At 35.6% G+C, this 16006-nt stretch overlaps 2 protein-coding genes across 2 annotated transcripts; both read left to right on the plus strand.

Annotated features, from left to right (window-relative positions):
• The first annotated feature begins 5065 nt into the window (after positions 1-5065).
• LOC126707042 (serine/threonine-protein phosphatase 7 long form homolog) lies at positions 5066-11062 on the plus strand. Its single transcript, XM_050406632.1, has 4 exons — positions 5066-5156; positions 5797-5866; positions 10078-10189; positions 10295-11062. Exons 1-4 carry the CDS (start codon positions 5066-5068, stop codon positions 11060-11062), a joined length of 1041 nt encoding a protein of 346 aa, XP_050262589.1.
• A 3375-nt stretch (positions 11063-14437) lies between these two features.
• Positions 14438-15261, plus strand: LOC126707043 (serine/threonine-protein phosphatase 7 long form homolog). Its single transcript, XM_050406633.1, has 2 exons — positions 14438-14836; positions 15049-15261. The coding sequence occupies exons 1-2, from the start codon at positions 14438-14440 to the stop codon at positions 15259-15261; spliced, it is 612 nt and encodes a 203-aa protein (XP_050262590.1).
• Positions 15262-16006: the final 745 nt, after the last annotated feature.

The raw sequence follows: 16006 nt of genomic DNA on the forward strand, positions 1-16006 counted from the left end.
TGGTGAAATGGGGAGTTTGAAATGGTGAAATGCGGTTTCTCTGTCCAGTTTGATTTTTCCTTGAGTCTGCACAACCATTTCTAGAATTTTTACTCAAGGGGTTTTCACCATGTGTTGCAGCCCATGATGAATCTATGCAAGCTCTGTCCACTGTGATACAGAGCTTCAGCTAATAATTTTGAAATTTTCACTTTCTTGACCTCTTGCAATACCAGTAAAACCTTACATCTAAATTAATCTTTTGTTTAAACAATAAAATTTTCTGTGGCCATCTACAGTTAAACTTTTGAACTTGTTTAATACACTTAAAACTATTGAACTTTTGACTTTTGCTGTCTGCAGTTAAACCTTTGAATTTGTTATTATAGTTATCTGTCATATGTAAACTCCAATCTTAGCCTACTTATTATACATATAAATCCTGTTTTCAAATACGAGAAAGTAAATATTCTTTGTCTTATATAACGTACATATATTGGGTAAAAATGGAAATATTGACCATTATTGCCGCGTGAAGGGTGTCTATGTTTTCTTGGGTCTTGACATTGCTTTTCCTACATCCAGGCTAAGGTCATGACCGGTGATAATGTAGCGAGGTAATTGCTTCAAAAGATGACACAATGTGCATGCAACGCGTATCTTGACATTTAGGAAAGGTATAAGTGAAGTCATGGTTGAAATTTTAACATTAGATTATAGCATCATTGAGTGCTTCCCTAATTGTGCCTTTGACAGTTGATTTATAGTCTGTTTGGAAGTTTAGAGAGGGAGGAGGGTAGAGGGGAATGGTTCTCCTTTACCTTGTTTGGATGTTTTTAAAATTAGTAAGGGGGAAGGGAGTAATTTGTCCTTTCCCTTGTTTGGATGTTTTAAAAATTAGGATAGAGAGGAGAGGAAATGATTAAAATAGAAAAATTTACCTCTATTTGAAAATGGACTTGCAATATTGGTCTATTATTAATTTAGAAAGGGTAAATTGGGAAATTTATCTAGTCAATAATTTATCTACTTTACTCTCCCTCCAAATCTCTCCAATTTGGGGGAATTAAAAATAAGGGGTTAGAGGTGGTTGAAACCCCTCCAAACTCTTCCCCTTCCTTTCTTAAAAAACTTCCAAACAAGGTAATTGAATTACTCTCTCTCTCTCTACTTTACTCCCCTTCCTTTTTTAAACTTCCAAACAGGCCATTAATTATTAGCTTAATTGATCACAAACACACACATACATACCTAGTTCATTTTTTCCTTTCAGATAGAAATCCTACTCTAGCATAATCTAAGTGTATGTGTGTGTAGCCCCTCCCCCCGTGCTATTGCACAAAAACTTATACTTATGGAGTGACCATAATACTATGGGCGTGTGGTGGTATAAATACCTAGTTCATATTATTATCAATATGTGGTAGAACACACAAACATAAATAGAACAGTGTTTGTGTTGTGTCATTTTTTCCCATGATCTGCCCATGTTAGTGTGTTTGCAGTGTCATAACCTAGGCCCTTCTTCTTGTTCATGCTTCAGAAATTCAAAGTTGAAAAATAAGGTTTGGATATATTAGGTAAAAAAAAATAGTGTGGATTAAGTTGGTTTAAGTTTTCACATGGTCAATGACTAGGGCATTTTAGATATAATATATTTTTGAAGAGTACTTGTATTATTTTACACATTATAATTTTATTGATTCCATCTAATTCTTTTTCTTGCTTTAACAAAATTTTGGTGGGTCTATGGAGTGATTAATGATCCTTATGGTAAATTTTTCATTGCAAAGATCTAATCTTTTAAGAAGGTATATATGTTGCGTACATTTATAATAATTATGAGTTCTTCAAATCTGTTTTTAGATGCTTACAATACATTAATGTTTTATAGGGGAGCCTTACTCAGGATTATGATTCCAAGTATTGAAGGCAAATGTACATCCTCGAGGATAGGACTCCTAGCTTCTGTATAAGTATTGTTGGAACAAGTTGGGGAACTAAAGAAATTGTGGATGACATGAAAAAATGTAGCCATGATGTTCAGGTTTGGTTATCATTATGCACTCACAATACAGACTATTAGTTTTATTTAAAGAAAAATTATAATAAAAAAGAACCTTGCAGACTTCTAAAATTCTGTCTTTGATTGGATTCTTACTTGAAGATAACAGTGTAAGAATATTCAAAATTAATAAGCTTTAGCTTGACAAATCATTACCTTGAGTACATAAAAGGTGCTAATGATTTTGAAATTAATGAGCTCTTAATCATATCTGACCTGCTAAGTGTATCTTATCATGCTAGTGAAGATCATAATTCTAATGTTAATATAAATTCATTTAGTTTTTACGTTACTATTATGTCCAAAATTTGTCATAAAATTTAAAATACCAAATGCACCAACATTTTCCTAAATATATTAATACATACTCTTAAGATCTTGAACACAATTAGCACATAATGCATAACAAACTTAAGTCTACAAAATGCGTAGAAGAGGTATACTAAATAGGTTTCCTTTTCCTCTAGCAAAAAGGAATTATGTAGGATTTGAATGTACGAATTCTAAGAAAAAGTTGCATATACACGGTTCTTTTAGACAAATAAAGTTGCGTATTGTCAAATATTATGGTGTGTCTTTGTGTGCTGGGAGTGACTAATTCTTGATGTATATCTTTTAAAAAAAAAAAAAAAAAAAAAAGATATTAGCTAGCACCATGATTTTTTCATGGATGATTGTCTCGAGGAATGTTTGCTTCTTTTTCCTAAATTATTGAAGGTTAGTACTATTTTTTTATCAATAAAGCTCGAGTGAAACTGTTGTTTCATTTTGAATTAACCGATTAGATGATTGATGAATATTTTGCATTTATAACTACTTATCCTCATGTTTGGCCCCTTAAAATTTGCGAAGAGCACATATCAAAGTTAAGGAATTGTAGTGAAAAAGAAATCATACTGTACATTGTTGCAGTCAGACAAAGAAGACAAAGAGTTGAAAGCACAAATGAGTTGAAGCAAGGGGATGATCATAATTAACAAGGTTTGTTACTCAGAATCATTATTTTTGTTTGGGTCTTCATTTTTAAACCATATAAGTTAATTACTTTGTGCAAACTCTTATTTTGCATGCATGTATTTAGTCATTCCTCCAAATTATTGTTATATTTCAATCATTTAACCTTATCATATTTTTTCGGAAATTGTTAAAATTTTTAGTACTATCATTTTCACCATCTATCATGAATAAAACAACAATATCAACAAAACCTTATGCTCTGTTTGGTTGGGGGTTAGAAAGATGGAGGGATGGAAAATGGTGGGATAAAATATATTAAATTTAGCTTTCCTTCATGTCTGTTTGGTTGGGAGAATGGAAAAGTGAAGGGATGGAAGACTCCTCTGTTTGGTTGAGAAGAAATATTGAAGGATAGAAAATGTAATTTATATTTCATACCCCTATTACATAAAACAATTTTTTTAATAGTTTGTAAGAAGTAATTTTTTAAAAAATTATTATAGACTTACCTACTAATACAACTAATAAAACATCTAGCAAAAAAAAAAAAAAAAAAAAAAAACCTATCGTTCAATATTAAAACAAAAGAAGACACAAACACACAAAACAACATACACAGTGCATCTAGGCAAATAATAATAATAATAATAAAAGAACATGTCATTTGATTTTTTTTTTTCTTTTTAAGAGAAAAACACACACATACACATCAACAACAACGTACATGGTACATTTAACAACAAAAAAAAAGGAAAAAAGAAAACCAACCGGTCGACTTACATTTATACTATTTATAAGATGATTCTTTTTTTTGGACTGAACTTTTATGTAGTTTAGAGATATCTTTAAACTTTAGGTTTAATGAAAAAAAACTTGAGGACAACCCGGTAAAAATATATCTCCAACTCCACTTAATTATAGTCTTTGTCCAACACTTAAAAAAAAAAAAACAAAATCCAAGTTTTAGTCCTGGTTCGGATTTTGCACAAAAAAAAAAAAAAAAAAGACCAGACCAATTCTATATCCATATAATTTTTTTATTATATATATTTTTTTTAAAAAACCCTAATAACCTAACTTTACCATTCTCTCCTCTCATTCTATTCTAATACAATTGAACATATTTTTGGGTGTTTTGAATCAATTAATCCAAAATTATTTGCGAAAACCCAAAATATTAGATCCCAACAGCGCATGCCAAGGATTGAAATTCATTAGATCCAAGCTTTTATGGGATCGACAAACTTGTCTAGTCCCAAAAATTGCAAAAATCGAACTAGACCTATGTATGAAAGGTGATAATGAGTTAATTTCCATCTACTCCTATTTTCTCCCTAAATTAGGAGGTATTAGTTTTTGGTGGTCCCAGTGAGGACACATGGACCTCACTAAAATCTCCCCCCATTTTCTATGATTGAATTGATGTAAATTGGTTTTCTTTTTTTAATTTTTTATTCCACATCACAATAAATTTGTCTTTTAAGGTGGCATAAAAATAATTTTTTATTTTAGTCGTTAGCTAGATCAATATTTTCCTTACTTTACTTAATGACATGGACTATTTTGACACACTACAAAATGGTTAGGGACTAAACTGAAAAATTTGAAACATTATTAATCAAATTGACACAATCTAAATGTCACACCAAATAGATAATTTAACACCACACACAGTAAAAATTGTTACCCACATCATTTCCTTTCCCTCTCTAGTGTTTAAAATCTTTCCTCCCATTTTGTAAAAAAAAAAAAAAAAAAAAAAAAAAAAAAAACTTTCCTCCCATTTCTACTGTACCAAACACACTGAAACTTACTTTTATTTACCGTCTCAGGAGTTAGGACAATGAAAGCAAATCTTTTTGCTATTTGCTTTCTGGGTTTTTATTTTTCGTGGGGTTTGAAAGTAGAACCTGGGCGAAAATGGGTAATTACCCATGAGGATGAAACTATTCAGTTAGTTGGCCCGGTTTTAAAAGTAATTGGGAAACTAGCAACTCGAGCCTCAGAGGCTCGATTTTGGCCCTCTAAATCGAGCCTTTGAGGCTCGGTTTACGTGCTTTGACCATGTCTGATGTGGCAGAGTTGCCATCTGGCATTGACATGGAAATCGAGTCTCTTAGACTCGATTTCCACGTGTATTCCAACCGGAAATCGAGTCTTAGAGACTCGGTTTCCAATTGGGGTTTTTCAAAATTAACGTCTTCGTCTATTGCATTTGTCTCACTTTCACTCACACCCTCTCACTCTCACACAAACCAGAGCGCTCTCACTCTCTCACCCTCAGTCTTACAGTTTCATTTCCCACACTCACAAAACTCTCTCATTTTCTCTCTATCTCTCACACGGCCTCTCACATTCACACACGCTCACACACACACACAGAACCCCGCCGGCGTCGACGAGCAGAGCCCAGCCCAGCCCAGCCCAGCGACGACGCCGACGAGGCTGAGCCCAGCCATCGGCTCCTCTCCTCATCGATCTCTCTCTCCCTCACTAGGAGATCCTTTCTCCTTTTCTCCCTCTCTCTCATTACCACCCCCATACCCATTCATTTTTCCTCACCATACCCATACCCATACCCATTCCGATTTTGGTTGGTAAGTTATTTATATGATTTTTTGTTTTGATTAATGTGAAATTTTGGGTTTGGATTTGGATACTTAACATCTAGGTTATTTATTTAATTTTCAGTTTTGATTTTTGTGAAATTTGGGTTTGGATTTTGCGGTAGATACTTTATTTAATTTTTATTTTATGATTTTTATGAAATTTGGGTTTGGATTTGGTGAGTGCAGATGACATTGTTGCTTGGATAGTGCATATTGTTGCTGCCATCCTTAAGAGTTTCCAAATTTCTGCCTTCAGGTTAGATTGTTATTGCTGATTAGGATTATAGCTTTTACGAGAGAATTGTATATCTCATTAGGCCCATTTGCTTGTCTATTAGGAGCTTAGAACTTACAAGTTTATATGAAATAGTTATCTCATATATTTATAGTGCTTGCGTACCATTACAAATTACTAAATTATATGCATATAAAAAAGCACTTAGTAGTTTGCTATTGAAGAAACAAATTACATAGTCTTTTTTCAGTTATGTATTTTCGTTGATTGGTTATGATTTAGGTTTTTCGGTTAGGAATGGTTTTGTTTAATTAGTTTAAATAGATGGATTAGATTTAGTTTTGATTAAGGGATTTTGGTTAGAAGTTTTGTTTACGTTAGCTGGCTTGGCATAAATTGGTTTTAGGTATCTAGAATCGATTTTGCATATTTGGGTGGCTTTGATTCGGTGAACAAAGCACATAGAACTTACGGCTTTAAGCTACGGGTGCTTTTGAACTCTAGGAACCAAATGCCTCTTTGAAAACAAAACCTAAACCCTATTCAATTATTGAGGGGGATTTAAACGCTGTTTTCCTTATAAAAGAGATAAGGAAATGTCACTAAATTACAAGATTCTTGGCCCATTTAAACTGATTCTAAAGCAGAATTGGACAACAATATCTCTAGAAAGTTTAGATGTTCAAACAAGCATATCTCATCCAATTTAGTCTGATTTAGAACTGGATTCTAAGTTGGCTATGGAAAAGTCAACAAATTTTTTTCTTGGTCATTAATATTAGTATAAAACACAAATAATGTGTCACATCATATTATTTTTCAAGTATAAGCATGATTTGTCAATTATCACCAAAGTTGTATCAACACCACTTTAAATGCTATCTTTACTAGCGTTGTCAACTTGTCATTAGAATTTGGCTTATTAGCCACTTCTTTTTTGTTTCTTTTTTTATTTTTTTCTCCCCTTCTTATTTTTTTTGTTTTTGATCAGTCATTAGCTACTTCACAATTTGTCTACATCGGCATTCCTCTTTTACCAAACTTTTGCATAAGATTTCTCATTCCGAAGGGATAAAATAAAATAAAATAGAGAAAAGTCAAAATATCCTCCATTTAAGATTATGTCTTACTGCAATATCATATGGATCCAATCCACTTACGTGTGGCTTTGGACCATTATTCAATATAGGGAAAAAAATGGGAAGGTTATGAACACCTAAGTGTTCTCAATCCACACACTTTAAGTAAATTGCACTCAATATGGGCAAACTAGTATCTACGAGAGTAGAAAAATTTGTATGATGCATCTCCAAACAGCTGGTTTCCATTATAATAACAAATAAGAACTTTGAAAATGTAATAAAAAAATAAGTACTAATAGTTCAAATGCTCAACACAAAGTGACAATGACCTTAGTTAAGTAGTCCTTTGCCACAAAATCAATACGGTGGAATAAAAAAGAAAATGTTCAACTTTTTGTGAAAACACAAAGAAAGGATGCAAGAATTTGGAAATATTATGGAGCATTAACTTTAAACAGACATTAATAATTCATATAAAAGGTGTTTCCAACCCTAAATTTTTTGTTAAAGCGTTAATAAATACCCTTAAAATTTTGAAGAAATAACTTAATCAATGGCAATCAAAAAATATAAATCTACATGCACAACGAAAAACATATAACAAGCTGAAATTTTTTTCCCCATCAGAATATATGTAGCCTACACAAAACATAATCATACACCACAAAAAGACTATAGTATAGCTATCAGGTTGTGTTCCGCAGGTTGCCTTGGGGTTGTCATTATATGTATCTGATGAGCATGGGTTTTCCACCTTGCATTTTTTGAAGTATTACCAGTCTATTGCTAGTGATTTTTCTCCAATCAAATTAAGGTTTCCTCAAACAATAAGAAAAGAGAAGTCAGGTGTGGCATAAAGCCATTAAAAGCAGGAGGATAGTGAGGTTGTGGTTTCAAAACCCATTGGGTCGTGTATGACTTACCCATTTAAAAATAAATCAAAAATAAAAAATAAAAATAAAAAGGAAGAAGAAGATAAACAAAAGCCATTAAAAAAGGACCTTTATAGCACCATCTCAAGTCAGTAAACAGGAAGCTCCCTGCCCTCAATAAGCACAGCTTTTCCCTCTTCCTCTATATACACCATACCAACTACAAAGGACCTTCCTCTGTAGTTAGCCACCAAATCCAACAGTGATCTAGGTATACTGCCACAGACACAGGCACAGAGCAAAACAGAAAAGAGAGAAAACAATTCCTAGAACTGTAGAGTGGACCCAAAGATGGCACAAAACATCACTTCAATGCATGGAACACCAACAAGTGATAAAATGACATCTCTTGATCATACTTCCACCATAAGTATATACAACAAAGCTTTAATGAGCCTAAGAAGGATATGTTCAAGGGAACCCCAAATCACAAATATTTTGCCAAGGGAAAGCATTGCTCTAACTTTGCTGAAGAACCTCATGAGACGACCAAACCACAAAATTGTGGCTTACTACTGTCTCAAGCACTGTTTTATGTAATCTTCATCACATCACATCCTCTTATATTACCAAAATCATTCATAACATATTGCAAATTAGGAAAGGCATCATATAATTCATTCCTAGTTAGCTTCGACAAACCTGGCACTCTAGTGAAGTTCCCCTTCCAAATAAACCATAGGAAGCAAATAAGCTTACAAACTTCCACTTCAAATGGACAAAGCATTTTTCGTGCCCTTGAGACGGCATAACATCATTCGGTAATATATTTTATGTGATAATCATATTCAATAAGGATTATTGTATTTCTATTCTTTTTCTTTTCTTTTCTTTTTTTTTGTTGGGTGGGGTGGGCGGGAAGTGGAGAGATAAGTTATGTTAATTATTCTTGATGCTTCACCTTCAAGGAAAACTGATAAACAAAGGGAGACAAAATGTTTTATGGTTTGCAAAAGTCTTTGCTTGTGCAGGCAGAACAGATATGGCTAGGGTATTAGTATCTTTTAGCCAGAAAATGCATTTTTTATTGATAAGAAGAATTTTCAAATAGCCTAATCAGTAAAATCTATTGAGCAATAGTATATGAACAATAATATACCTCCCATGTACTAGAGCTATGCCCTCTTCAAGATTTCTAATAAGGTCTTATCATATACCAAAAATTTACTCAAGTACGTATTCAGCTTCCTAGGTCAGAGGTCTCTGAGATAAATTATGCAGAACATGCTCCTCTGGGTAACAAAGTCACAATGCCTATACATTACTGCATAAATGAACAGAGGATGCAGAAATTGAGTGATGACAGATTCTGCATCTTTTGAGCCAAAAAGATGAAACTCGTAATTACAAGGCCGTGTCTCAATTATAAGTAGTAACCTTTCTGTGTCATAATGAATTTGTATAAACAGTTTTCATAATAGGAAAAAGCTGCTAATTATCACACTATTTAATAACCTTTAATTGGATTAATATATTGAAAATTCCACAATTGTATTATATATTTTATTTGTTCTTACTATGGACACCTATTTTTGTATTAATAGGATTTTTTTTATTGTCTAATCCATGAACTTATGTTTTATGTATACTTTTAAATGAGATAATAATTAAAGTCTAATAATTTTGATATTTAAAACACATAAAAAAAAAGTAATTAAGAAATTTACTTATTATGTGGTTGTCATGACATCAAACACAATTATTATGATGTCATTTTTTTTTTTGGAGAAGAATTATCATGTCAATTTGTAAGCATATGACATGATATTGATATAAAAAAAATTGTTTCTTTCATTCAAAAATTAATTTATTTAGTTGTTGATATGAAATCAATCAATACTATTTAATACATTAGTTTCTTTTTTCTTTTTCTTTTTTTATGTTCCTAAATTACCCTTTAATCTCATGTTTGATAGTAAGTTTATCAAAGCCCTTCATTGTATTGTGGTATTTGTAACCTAGCATTATTCTGTGTGTGATCTTCTTCTAAAAAATAAAAATAAATAAAAAAACTGCGTGTGTTCAAAACTGTAACCTTAAAAATAAAATCCTAAGTCTAAAAAGCTTTGTGTTCATATTGGTCTCTTTTGGTTTAGTCTTTCATCTTTTACTGAATTCTCATTGTACAAATTGGCTTTAGTTGATCTAACTCATACCTATATATTTAAGCATATTGTGTGTTCAATTTTGAAACTAACTGCTTATCATTCTTCTTCAGTATGGCTGCTGCAAATGCTGGACGCATTGACTATACACAGCCTGGACCCATTGACGACTCGGTGTTGTCACAGCAGGCGACGCATCGGTCCGAAGCTATTTGGAATGGGCGGGTAAAACACTCAACTAAATATTTACTTGTGCACATGCATTTAATCCATACAATGTACATGTATTTGCATATACTATATTAATCCATAACGAGATGTTATGTGCAGGATCCAGGGTCCATTACCTGCCGTAGTCGTAGTTCAGAGTTCTCCAAGCAACCTCCAATGGTGGACGACCGAGTGAGGAACATCATCACCACAGTTGGTTTAGAGGGACTCCTGTGGGTCCCGGGTAGAGAGATTGACAATGGCCTCATAACGGCCTTAGTGGAGCGATGGCGGCCCGAGACTCACACCTTTCACATGCCACATGGTGAGGTGACCATCACATTGCAGGATGTGGAGGTTCTTCTCGGGCTTCCTGTTGATGGTGAGGCTATAACAGGGAGCACACAAAAAACTTGGGTGGATGTGTGCCGGGACTTCCTTGGCTTTCGACCTGTAACTCAAAACAACCATAAGCAACTTGATGGGCAGAGGATTCTCATCAACCGCCTTTTGGAGGAAGTTGCTAACCCATTGCCGCCTGATGCTGAAGAGGATCAGCTGCATAAGTACGCACGATGCTACATCCTAGCGCTATTGGGGGACACAATATTCATGGACAAATCCGGCGATAGGGTGCATCTAATGTGGGTGCAGCAGTTGGAAGACCTTCACAACCCACGGAGGTACAGTTGGGGAAGTGCTTGCCTTGCATGGTTGTATCGAGAGCTATGCAGGGCAAGCGAGGACACCAGTCAGATTGGTGGGTGCTTGCTGTTGCTCCAGTACTGGGCATGGGCCAGGTTCCCCTATTTGTGCCCGACTGTTGAGCGAGGCCCGCCAGTGGGTGCTTACGGTCCTCCAATACGTGGTCCACTATCCCTGAAGTAAGTCTCTACCTCATACTGCTATAACATACTGTCTTCACCAAAGCACGAGTCTTATATTATGTTTTGAGTTCTTTTTCTATTTGGTTCTAACTTCTTCTTGAGTATTTTTATTTGCTATTTGAAGTCCTAGTCTCTTTAGGTTATTTATAAAGGCTTTATTGTAATCAGTAACACTCATAGAGAGAGTGAATTTTAAAAGAATGATGACAGCTTATTTTACGCTTTGCCTTTGAGAGTGTTTGTTTAGGGTTTATCTTTCTTTGTTTCCCATTCTATTCACTCTTTTAAACCAAACAACAACTGACTCATTCAAGATCCAATCTTTTTATTGATTAGCCCAACCCACACCATCAAATATCAAAGTCTATTTAAGAACCCTTCAAGATTTGATCAGAAACCTTAATTTAGTACTGAATTTTTAAAGATCCTACATCGATTTTCCTCTTATTATACTGTCTAATATTATGCAAATGACAGCCTAGATACTGAGTAATTATAGTCTGAACAAAATGCAAGACTGTCTTGCACATAAATAAGCTGCTAATGGTTACATGCTTGCAACCAAACTTTTGATGTGCTTGCCCTCTGAATTAAAATTATACCTAGTCGTCAACATGATATTTTAATCCCTCAAATACCAAAGATTGGACTGCCCTGAAGCCTTTCCAGCAGACAAAATGATACTTGATATACTATTTTTCCCTTCAAATGGAGGTCCATTGAAACTTCTATAGCACAAACTATGCAGACAAGACGCAATTTACACCATGGAAAATTCAAAACTGTTTAGCTTTAAACTGCAAGACTTGGGTGCACAAGATAGATGCCATGTTTTAGTGTTTTCTTGAGGATTTTGTGTTTTAGTGTTTTATTGACTAGTACAGAGGATTTTGCTCTTTCTTTGTTTTTAGCCTCTTTTCTTTGGCACCAGGTGGTTTAATTTGCCGTGTTTTTGAGGTTTTGTAGTGTGGCTGATTGGTTTGGGTTCTAGTTTGTTGTGTGATGCCATGGTTTTTTAGCTTGGTTGTTTTGGGGATTTTCGCTAAAATTTTGGTTGTGGAGCTGGATATTGGCTTGTTAGAAGGCTTATTTGGGAAATTGGATTTGGGCTTTTTGATGTGTTTGCTTCTGTGAAGTTTGATTGAGGAAGCTGAATAATCGATTTTTTTCATTTGCTTGAGTTGCCTTCTGAAATGGGAGTTGATGGATATGGAAGTTCTTTTGAGCATTTTTTAATTGTAGAATGTGTATTTGATGTGCTATTTATTTGGAAAAAAATCACGATTTCTGTGATTTGGTATGGAGGGAACATTTTCCCTGTGAGTGTACATGTGTATTACTTTCATCCAGAATTTTTTCTCTGTGAGTGTACTTGTTTTTATTTATTAAATTCTACCCTTTATTGCACATTTCCCATTTTGTTAAATTGCAATTAATAGGTGGCTGTTTGATTTGCTTGATCTTGCCTAATTCCAAGTGGGAAATAATTAATGCAAGTGCAAATGTAAAGTTCTGCAGCTCGCGAGTTAAGTTTGGTTTGAAGCTCCATATTAGTTCATTATTTGATGAACAGAGACTAAAGGGTGCTAAATCGTTGCATTATGTATAGGTCCAATTATCATATGATCATTCATTGCCTTAACCATTGACAATCTGCCTGTGTGTTTGGCATGTGCTTTTGCTGTTTTTTTGGTTGCTTGGGTAATTATGCGTTCAGAATTGTGTTTTGAAGGTCAGTGTCAAGATTTTCAAAGTTGTGGAGGAGGTTCCCTGTTGTAATCCTTGAGAGGGTTTGTTGAATCCTGCTGATTGTGAAGGGACTGTCAAACCAAACAAATATTTACATCACCTCAGACCTTTTCTATCTTGAAAGTCTATGACAGACTTTGCCTTTTCATTTACTCAATTGCTAAATTACAACTTTTTATTAGGGCCAAGTTAGTCCTTTGCTTCTTATCATCTAGTTGTTTTTTCTCCAATTTTTGAGGATAACAAAATCTCTGTACTTTCTGGCATATTCTGCTTGTATAAGAATCTTCTTTCTATTGTGCTCTTTTTTCCTTTTTTTTTTGTTTTTTTTTTGGGGGGGGGGGGGGTGGGGGGAGGGGGGAGTGGTTCTAGTATAAAAATTGACATAGGAAGTGGCTGGTATTATTAAAATAATTGATCTTATAGTGGAGACCCAAACCTTATGTATTGGTAAGGATTTCAATTAGAAAATACCCATATGTTCATTGAGCTCCTTGTCTATTTTTGCTAGGTGTGTGTGTGTGTGAGAGAGAGAGAGAGAGAGAGACCTCTTTGTATCATTGCTGCATGTGTGTGTTCATGCCCTTGTGTTCCCGTATATAAGTGATTGTACCTGCCTTTTCTATCTGTATGTTTATTTCTTAGGGGTGGATGCATAATCTAAATGGGCTACAATTTATATTTTGTCTGTTCAGAACAAAATTAGTTCTTAGGATAATTCTGTGGCCTGAAAAGAAAATCTCAGTTGGTTCTGACTTAGCAGGGACATAGCTTTTGACTGTGGAGATGAATATTTATTTTATTAAAGAAATTAGGGGTTTTTAGATATTTGTACTCTGACTTAATCCTCTTTCTGAATAGAAAGCATGACATCCATATGATAGATCACCAATGCCTACTCCACTTCTAGTGGGACATGAGAATTGGACTCCTTGGGATTTTACTAGTAAGCCCAAACTAAATAACTAAACTCAAAATAAGACTATTAGGACAACCCATCTCTAAAAACCAAAAAATTATACATTGGTCATAACACCTAAAATTAAAATGATATTAGCTTGCTACTTGCGTCATTCTCTCCTGGTAGAGAAAACTTGCCCTCGAGTTTTAAAGTGTTGAAGTAAGAGAAATCTTGGTTTCTTGAAGTACATCCTTGACTTAAAATAAAATGATCAAATTTAAATTTCCTTTTATTTCTTCATCTTAAGTAGCAATGATGATAATGATACACTCACTAATCCACTTAAACCATTCAACTTTTCAATATGACAAAATCAATATCTTGAAAAAGTTAGTGCAGGCAACAGAACCTTTCTTTCATATGCAACATGAACTGGGAATAAGACGCTTCGGCCTCCATATTCTTTGCCTTTCCCTTGCGTTTTTTATACTCTTGTTTCTTCAATTTCAACTTCATTAGCAGCTTCCACCTCTTTAGAGTCTTTGTTTCATTAAAAGATCTTCTTCAGTTGCAACTTTGACTATATTGAGAATGGCAATTGAGACTAATTTCCAAACTTCCAATCCTTGAACAAATGGCATGATGCAGGCAAAGGAAAGCCAATCTCAGTTTTATATTTTATTTGATTGTGCCAGGGGAAATTTTGTAATTTCCTAAATTCTAGACATGGGCTGTACTAATAGTCCATATGAAGCTCATTTTGACGACCTCCCGCCGTGGTGTGTTGCAGGGAGGGCCGTATGGACGGCAACGGTGCCGCTTGTATGTTTCCACCTAGTAGAGAAACATACACTGGATCGTGTTGTTCGTCAATTCGGGATGATCCAAGAAATTCCCGAAGCTGTTAACATTGACAGAGTGCTTCATGGCATTGATTTGAGGGGGAAGATCGGTGTTAATTGGATGCAGAAACATGCTGTGCATATCCTTGAGTGGGGTAATCGCTTTTATCGGCGTTGTGAAGCAGTGCTTGGTGATATGCCTCCAGAGCACGAGTACCACGACTGGTTCAAAAGGGTGACTCGGAGGTTCATCGATAGGCCTGGTGCTGTAGTGACTCTGCTGGTAACTTCTCTATTTCTAACCCAAGTTACCGTGTTTCTTACCATGAAACCACTGTTTAGAGAGCATGATGTTTGTTACTACATTTTTTGCTTAGCACTTCATCTCCCTTTAATTTGCAATTTTTAGTAGCATAACCAACATTTATTTTATTATCAATTCGCATTGTTGATTTCGTATTGCAGGTCTAATATGTGTGGTCTTTTCATGTGCAGATTGAAGGATACGTCCGTTTGTTGAGGCGTCATCCAGTGGGCACGGAGGACCACAATGACATTACTGAGGTGCTGACGGCAGTGCAGGCGATAACACGTGTCCAACCTCCTATCCCTGAGGCCCCGATTGAGGAGGCAGCTATGCCTACCGGCCCAAGCACGAGCACAGCTCCGGCCGGATGTCAATCCCGTCCGCCTGTTGCTACCCCTTAGCTTCTCCCTAACCCCGATCCCTCTGCATCCACCCCACATGCATCCGCCAGCCCCACCATCCCTTCATCCACCCCACATCTATCCCCTACTGTCACCATCCCTTCACCCAACCCACATTCAGCTCCTACGCCCACCATCCCTTCACCTAGCCCACATCCAGCCCCTACGCCCACCATCCCTTCACCCACCCCCCATCCATCTCCTTGCCCCACCATCCCTCCACCCACCCTACTTCCTTGTTCTGGCTCTGACGTCCGTCCACCCACCCCACAGTCATTTCTTCAGCTGTCACCCATTCCATCCTTTGACCTGGGTACCCCACCTGACATGCAGCAGGAGCCACCCTCCCATAGTTCGTTTAGTACCCCTTCTTCAGCCATTGACCCACCCCATGTTCAGGCTGAGCAGGCGGTTGGGTTACCCACAGAGGCTGAAGGTCGGCCTAAACGCATATCAAAGGCACCTCCGTGTGGGACAGGGGGGCACAAACATGGACACAATGTTGGGCCCGAGGCATCTGACGAAGGACATGCAAGACCTCCTCCTCATTATACGAGACGGCGTAAGATTCAAAAAAGGTATCTAAAAGCTTAATGTGAAACAACACACTTTATTCCATTATTATTTCTCTTTTCACATTTCAATAAGATTATTTTTGTTTTCAATATGGTTTGAACGTACATTATTGGAACTAGGTGAATGCCTCAAATAAGGACATTAGCTGGAGGTAGATATTCCAACAAGG

Source organism: Quercus robur, chromosome 11 (assembly GCF_932294415.1).
Source record: "Quercus robur chromosome 11, dhQueRobu3.1, whole genome shotgun sequence".
In the NCBI taxonomy this organism is placed as follows: Eukaryota; Viridiplantae; Streptophyta; class Magnoliopsida; order Fagales; family Fagaceae; genus Quercus; species Quercus robur.

What these genes read in the sequence shown, in the direction of transcription:
- LOC126707042 (XM_050406632.1), top strand. Translation starts at nt 5,066, where the DNA reads ATGTCTGATGTGGCAGAGTTGCCATCTGGCATTGACATGGAAATCGAG. An exon ending in GTATTCCAACCGGAAATCGA is followed by an intron (nt 5,157 to 5,796) that starts GTCTTAGAGACT and finishes TGGTGAGTGCAG; the next exon opens with ATGACATTGTTGCTTGGATA. An exon ending in AAGCTATTTGGAATGGGCGG is followed by an intron (nt 10,190 to 10,294) that starts GTAAAACACTCA and finishes TGTTATGTGCAG; the next exon opens with GATCCAGGGTCCATTACCTG.
- LOC126707043 (XM_050406633.1), top strand. Translation starts at nt 14,438, where the DNA reads ATGGGCTGTACTAATAGTCCATATGAAGCTCATTTTGACGACCTCCCG. An exon ending in GTGCTGTAGTGACTCTGCTG is followed by an intron (nt 14,837 to 15,048) that starts GTAACTTCTCTA and finishes TTTCATGTGCAG; the next exon opens with ATTGAAGGATACGTCCGTTT.